The sequence below is a fragment of the Oncorhynchus keta genome, chromosome 5, assembly GCF_023373465.1.
Source record: "Oncorhynchus keta strain PuntledgeMale-10-30-2019 chromosome 5, Oket_V2, whole genome shotgun sequence".
Taxonomy (NCBI): Eukaryota; Metazoa; Chordata; class Actinopteri; order Salmoniformes; family Salmonidae; genus Oncorhynchus; species Oncorhynchus keta.
Genome location: NC_068425.1, coordinates 15,914,685 through 15,922,161, shown reverse-complemented (window position 1 = coordinate 15,922,161; position 7,477 = coordinate 15,914,685). Strand labels below are relative to the sequence as shown.

Here is a 7,477-nt window from a genome sequence, read left to right as displayed (position 1 = left end):
AATCAATGTTCCCCAAAAATAAACACGGACACACCGTTAATGTAACACACGGACGTATTTTTTTAATCAATATATCATCTTGTATTTTAAAATAATCCACGAGAAAAATAGCTAGTGATACTTTTTTTTGGTCCACGTGGTTGTTTTACGAGTCGCATCTTTTCTACGTCATAACTTCATTTCGAAGCAGTGTGCGGCAAAAGCGACAACGACCCACTTAAAACCGTTTTTGTTTTGTTTATATCAGCTAATTTGATTTATTTCAAATTATGTCTTCAAAGGGGATTAAGGTAGACAATGACCTCAAAACAAAGGTAATGTTTTCACAATTACTTTGACGCAGAAGTTGAATAATTGAGAATGCTTGCCAGGCCTAGCTAGGGAGGTTAGCTACATTTTGCTCATTGCTTATAGTAGCTAGCTACGTTATTAGCATCATATTATTATCATCTATGAATGTTTTATTAGAGAATCTGAGCTCAGTCAAGTGGTGTTTGTTTATCTATCCTGTTGAGACTGGACAGTACCGATTTGTTTGTTTGTGTACAGTATCCCACACCACCCACGAGGGCTGTCTTTTTCTGCAGAAACTTAGCTCGTACGTTAGTAACTAAATATTTCCCACTTCATCTGCTATAACACTACCAGTTCTTGGGGAGAGCGATAACATTAGCATATGTACAGAATTAACTAGATAGGTCGCCTGCTAGCTACAGATAAAGACACGACGGGAAAAAACGGGTGGTAAGGAACAGCTGCTTCCATCAAATGGCACGTGGTGTTATTGGACTGTCATTCAACGTGGTTTTTCTATCACATGTCATGAGATGTGTTCGAAAAGCGTTATTATTATTTTCTCATAGGTTGACGCCTTCAGAGAGCGGATCACGGGTGAGGTGAGTATCTATTATGTCAACATTATTTTAGTTTTTTGATGGTCCTAGTATTCTATTTCAGAAATTTGACCAACAACCACAAATAACTGTTTGGAGGCATCATGTATATACTGATGCTGGTGCACACGTGACCATTCATTAAAAAAAAACTTTGTTCTTCACTAGGCTGAAAACCTGGTTGCAGACTTTTTCCCCAAAAAGTTGCTGGAACTTGACAGCTTTCTGAAGGTAATTCATATTCTATTAACAGGGATTGTATTGTTGTACATTTCTTTGTCAAAATAGAATCTAGGTTAATCCAGAGCCCCTTAAGTACGGTCACAGCTGACATGATGTGTTGTCAGCTGTGATGCGTTGTCCTAGCACCACCCTTGTTGTCCTAGCACCACCCTTGTTGTCCTAGCACCACCCTTGTTGTCCTAGCACCACCCTTGTTGTCCTGGCAGTGTGGTGCCAGGACAACAACCTCTCCCTCATCAGCAAGGCAAAGGAGCTGATCATGGACTACATGAAAGGAGGGCCGAGCACGCCTCCATTGACGTGGCTGTAGTGTAGCGGGTTGAGAGCCTGAAGTTCCTGTGTCCATATCACTAATTAACATGGTCCACACTAGAGCTGGGACGATAAACTGAAAATTATCAACACAATCACAAAAATTTTGCTTATATCAATCATTACAATAAGTAGCCTATACTAGAGAAATTTTAAGTTAAATACATTTGCTAATATGGGTGATTGTTGATGGCTACAACCATCAAACCAGTAGTAGATAATAAAAAAATCATCTGTAGTGCACATTGTTATAATTTATCATTATTGCATCAATTCAGGCAATTTATTGTGCTATGGATTTTTATCCATATCACCCAGCTCTACTCCACACGCCAACACATTTGTGAGGAAGGCATGACAAACCTCTTCCACATTTAGGAGGCTGAAGATATTTGGCATGGACACTCTGATACTCAAAGTTCTACAGCTGCACTATTGAGAGCATCTTGGCTAGCTGCTTCACTGCTTGGTATGGCAACGGCTTGGCATCCGACCGCAAGCACTGGGTCGTACGCACTACCTTTCAGTGCCTCGATACCAGGCGGTGTCAGAGGAAGGCCCTAAAAATTGTCAAGTACTCCAGCCACCCAAGTCAGACTGTTCTCTCAGCTACTGCACGGCAAGCGGTACCAATGCACCAAGTCTGGAACCAACAGGACCCTGAACAGATTCTACCACCAAGCCATAAGATTGTTAAATAGTTAATCAAATAGCTACCTGGACTATATGCATTGAACCTTTTGCACTCTCTTGACTCATCACATGCTACTGTTTATTATCTATCTTGTTGCCTAGTCACTTTACCCCAACGTATGTACATATCTACCTCAATTACCTCGTACCCCTGCACATCGAGTCAGTATAGCAAAGTTATCGTTATTCATTGTGTAATTATTCCACGCAATATTATTTTTCCATTTCTCTCTGCATTTTTGGGAAGGGCCCGTAAGCATTTCACTGTTAGTCTACACCTGTTGTTTACGAAGCATGTGACAAATACTTTGATTTGATTTCTTCATCCTTTCCAGGAGCCAATTCTGAATGTCGCAGACCTGAAAGGGATCCACTCAGAGATAAACATCAAAGTACCAGACCCAATCATTCTCAACAATAGCCACGATGGAGTAGATGTGGTAAGTTCATGGATTCTCATTTGCATCAAATCAGTATCATGTGTATACATTCAATACCAAACATGATTTAGTCACATGTTGAATTTTTTAAATTTAACTAGGCAAGTCAGTTAAAATATGTATTTTTCTTACGATGGGAGCCTAGTGGGTTAACCAGGGGCAAAATGACAGATTTTTACCTTGTCAGCTCAGGGATTCAATCTAGCAACCTTTTGGTTAGTGGCCCAATGCTCTAACCTCTAGACTACCTGCTGCCCCCATGGTTACAGTTAACACCTCATTTAGCAAATCAGATCTTGATTGAAGACTATGAAAAGTAGAATCAGGTGTGTTACTGCTTGACTGGAACAAAGACCTGCAACCACAATTAGCAAGCATTTGTTTATATTGGCGCTGCCTAACAACTTCATTAGTCTGATCACAAGGGTATGTTCCACATCTGAAAAGAGACTCCCCTGAAGAAAGTGGAGGATAGCCAACACCAGTAGTCTCTCACTCACTTTAACATAACACTGTGAAAGAATGTTAATGAGACATAAACAGAATGGCTCATTGACTCTCAGCAGGTCACTGTGCTCAAAGCTCTTGAACATTACTGTCCGAGGTAGAAAAATGTGGAACCCCTTTGATCTAGGGAGACCTACCTGTAACATTAGTAATGCCTATGTTAACCCGAGGTTAATGTTTATAGCAAAATTCCAGAAAACGGAAAATGGAAGATGGACGAGATGATGATAACTGTCAAGGTAAACCCTACTGCCTGTTGTCATGCCATTTAATACTTGCATAGTAAGTCTGATTGCATTTCTGTACTGTAAAATACGCTTGTTGGTATCTCTTAATGTCTGTCAATGCCGACTTATGCCAGAACCATTCATCTTCAATACATTTCTTGATAGAAGAGTAGACTACACTTGACTGATTTGCAGTATTCTATATTAGCTAGAAGCTGCTTGGATGTTTGACCTCTCAATCCCACCTCTCTAGATGGCCCCAAGGTGTTTGGCATGCCAGGGGGGATGATAAAGAGCAACGGCCAGCTGGTGGACCTGATCGAAAGAGTCAAGCCAGAAATAAGAACCCTCATAGAGAAATGCAACACAGTATGTACCCACAAACACATCCATTTTTCTTTGATTGCTTTTTGAGGGCTCTCCCACTCTGAATTGCTTAGTGGAGATCTACTGTTAAGAAATTACTGTCTCATCTGTATGTCTCTCACTCTCAGGTCAAAATGTGGGTCCAGCTCTTAATCCCCAGAATAGAGGATGGTAACAACTTTGGTGTATCCATCCAGGTATTATACTTTCCTATCAGTATGAGTGCAGAGACATTCACATGTCTAGCTTCTGGTCAACTTTCCCAAACATTAACAAATCTCCAACACTAGGGGGCAGTACTTGCACTCTTTTGCCTTTCTGTCAGATGATGCTGGCCTTGTTGTTTCTGTCCACAGGAGGAAACTGTTGCTGAGCTCAGGACTGTGGAAGGAGAGGCAGCCTCTTACCTGGACCAAATTTCCAGGTATGCCACAGTATACACTACCTTGTGTTTTTATTTACATCACAAAAATCCCTTCTAAAAACAGTTCCTTGGACTGTCTCAAACATTTGTTTTCAACAGGTATTACATCACCAGAGCGAAGCTAGTCTCAAAAATTACAAAGTACCCTCATGTGGTAAGTGTTAACTGCATACTGTTTACATCCACATCCAATCTGCTGCCCTGAGTCCTCTCGTTGTTGACCATCCGTCTGTCTGCAGGAGGACTACCAGCGCACGGTGACTGAAATAGACGAGAAGGAATACATCAGCCTCAAGATCATTGTGTCAGAGCTGAGGAATCAATATGTGAGCAATGCATGCACACTGTTCTGGCTCTGTTCAACAAAGTTGATACAACTTGGTTATGTTGTTAGCCTGTCATGTTCTGGTGCAGATATTTGTTTACCGTAATAACCAAACCCCCATCTGCTTGCAGGTGACATTACATGACATGATCCTGAAAAACATAGAGAAGATCAAGAGGCCACGAAGCAGCAACAATGAAGCCCTCTACTGAACACTCCACTTATCCTCTTCTCACCAACTCCTAGTAACAGCCACATTGGCAGCATTTAGATATTTTTTCCCCCACTAATTAGTCTTTTGACCAATCAGATAAGCTTTGAATAGATATGATGTGATTGGTCAAAAGACCAATTAATTAGTGGGACAAAGCTCCAAATTGGGTTGCCTGTGTGAATGCAGCCATTGACTGTAACGGGGGCTTTGTTCTGGACTATTATCATCAATTCCCTCAAGGTGGACTTTGAAATTACCTCCTTAGACATGTTCTGAAACATCCATGTTTCCAGGACTTGTGAGAAGGTTGTACCTTGATTATGGATTTTTCTCCATGTCGACCAATCAAGCGGGCTTGAACTGAACTCAAACATGGCCGGCCTCCACAAGGTTGGTAGGAGGTCAGATGAAACTTTTTGTGTCCTTGTCCATGTGCTTGTAGTGTATATGTTTTGTCTGGAAACCGTCATGGGAGTTTCACGGGTATACTTTGTCTGTTTTATCTTTAGTTTTGTTTTTAAGGAATTATTTTTAGGATTCTGAAGTGCTTGGTGGTAACTAAAATTAGCTGTATGTGAGATTGTCATGGTGAGTGTGTGGGAATGCTCCGTCTGCATTTTAGCCGTAGTGTAGCTTGGAGTCCTGTCAGTTATTTTTATTTAGTTTTACTTAAGGGACTACTCACAAGTACATTGTGAAGGACTATGTTCTGTTTCCAGCACAATATGTAATGCCCATCCACTCCCACTCTGATCTTGGGAGTTTCAATTGTGTAATTGTAATTTTCTCACATCCAGATGCTACGTGATGAGAGAAGTGTCTTTACTGTATCTCTCCCTTAATTGTAATTTTGTTTTAAGAATAAATATTTTTACTTAATACATCCTTGAGAGAATGACATGGTTTCTCACCTATTGTATATGCTGAAACTGTTGTCGTGTCTCAAAGAGCTTGTGTATTTGAATTCAAGCCTTGCTGTGAAAATTATTAACCTCAGGATGAGGGGGCAAAATACTTCATCGCTAGGTTTCCATCTAATTTGCAACAGATATTCATACAAATGTGATCAAATCTGCATTAAAAGCCTTTCCCCACCAGAGGTGTTTCCATCAGACACTTTTTGTGTGGATAAATAAAAGGTGGTGTGTGATCAAGTTTCATGTACTGAATAAAGGTAGTGATACACTGGAAAGGTTAGGTTAAATAAGAATTTGTTAATTGGCAGTTAAGCACCGATCATGTCACTGGCATACAAATTAAGACCCTCGATTTTATTGGAAAGGAGCATCAAGTTCATCACTGCACTTTCAGCACCCTGTAGTGTAGACAACTGCATGCTTTACCAAGTTGCAGTGGGAGGACCACACAACATGCAAATCTACCTCAACGTGATGATTATTCTATCAAATTGTGTAAGAAATCATTTCTACCGCAATTTGTCGCACAATTAATTTTACAGACACAAAGAGCACTATGTCGTACAAAGAAATTGTAAACATTTACAAAATTATAAGGACACATCCTGTTTCTATCACACTTGTCGTGATGTATTTTTATATGGCAAGCCTTTACTCACATAACTGTTGATGGATACATGGTTATAGGGTAACTTTAATCTACTACAGCGGTATTCAACTCAATTACCCTAAGAGGTCTGGAGCCTGCTGGTTTTCTGTTCTACCTGATAATTAATTGCACCCACCTGGTGTCCCAGGTCTAAATCGGTCCCCGATTAGAGGGGAACAATGGAAGGAAAAAAATAATTGTCATTGGCTTCGAGGTCCAGGGTTGAGTTTGAGGGCACTACACTATGCACTCGAGTAGTGGTGGTATAGAGATAGGGAAGTGCACCCAAGAGGTAATGTATAACAGGCTAAATAATGGGAAATAATCTAGAATTGGCTGCTAGTTGGTCAAGGGCAGGGTTGTGTAGGTTACTTTCTAAATGTAATCTGTTAAATAAATGTAATCTGTTAAGTAATATAATTTTGGGATTACCCAAACTCAGTAATGAAGTAATGAAGTATGATTAATTTTAAAGTCACTTTAATTGTTTAAATATTGCATCACCCATCTCATATGTATATACTGTATCTTCGTCCAATGCCGCTCTGATATATATATATGTATATACATACATACATACATACATACATATACATATATACATATACATATGTATGTGTATATATATACATACATATATATATGTATATGTATGTATGTATGTATGTATATACATATATATGTATATATATGTGTATATATATATATATATGTATATATATATATATGTATATATATATGTGTGTGTATGTATATACATATATATACGTATGTATGTATGTATGTGTGTGTATATATATATGTTCTTAATACATTCCTTACTTATATTTACGTTTTGGGTATATGTGGTGAAACTGTTAGATATTACGTGTTAGCTGTTACTACACTATCGGAGCTAAAAGCACAAGCATTTCGCTCCACCTGCAATAATATCTGCTAAACACGTGTATGTGACCAATACATTTAGATTTTAAGTAATAATCTCATTTTTAAAAAAAGTTTCTAACCTGTTTACAATATTTTTGCTGGTAAAATAACTGCTTCGGTTTTTTTTGGTAATAACTCCCCAACCCTGGTCACGTATGTTATATGAAATGTTTGTATATAGTTAGTTTAGAGAGACATTGAGTCATCGGCACATGACTTTACTGTATACAGAACAGTGGTTGTGTTGAGTAGCATTAGTGCCTGCTGAGATTTATTGTGCTCTTATATTTGATACAGTTGGTTCATAAAGGTATGCCTTGTCAGTGTGGTGTCGGGGTTA

General features: G+C 39.1%; 1 protein-coding gene across 1 annotated transcript; it reads left to right on the top strand.

The window, feature by feature from the left end:
- Positions 1-130: 130 nt before the first annotated feature.
- Positions 131-5,525, top strand: LOC118384556 (proteasome activator complex subunit 3-like). The gene is made up of 11 exons (XM_035771176.2): positions 131-314; positions 864-896; positions 1,062-1,124; positions 2,477-2,581; positions 3,273-3,327; positions 3,569-3,684; positions 3,810-3,878; positions 4,038-4,105; positions 4,205-4,259; positions 4,345-4,431; positions 4,562-5,525. The coding sequence occupies exons 1-11, from the start codon at positions 270-272 to the stop codon at positions 4,640-4,642; spliced, it is 777 nt and encodes a 258-aa protein (XP_035627069.1). The 5' UTR covers positions 131-269; the 3' UTR covers positions 4,643-5,525.
- The last annotated feature ends 1,952 nt before the right edge of the window (positions 5,526-7,477 follow it).

What these genes read in the sequence shown, in the direction of transcription:
- LOC118384556 (XM_035771176.2), top strand. Translation starts at nt 270, where the DNA reads ATGTCTTCAAAGGGGATTAAGGTAGACAATGACCTCAAAACAAAG. An exon ending in GCCACGATGGAGTAGATGTG is followed by an intron (nt 2,582 to 3,272) that starts GTAAGTTCATGG and finishes TAATGTTTATAG; the next exon opens with CAAAATTCCAGAAAACGGAA. An exon ending in ACTTTGGTGTATCCATCCAG is followed by an intron (nt 3,879 to 4,037) that starts GTATTATACTTT and finishes TTCTGTCCACAG; the next exon opens with GAGGAAACTGTTGCTGAGCT.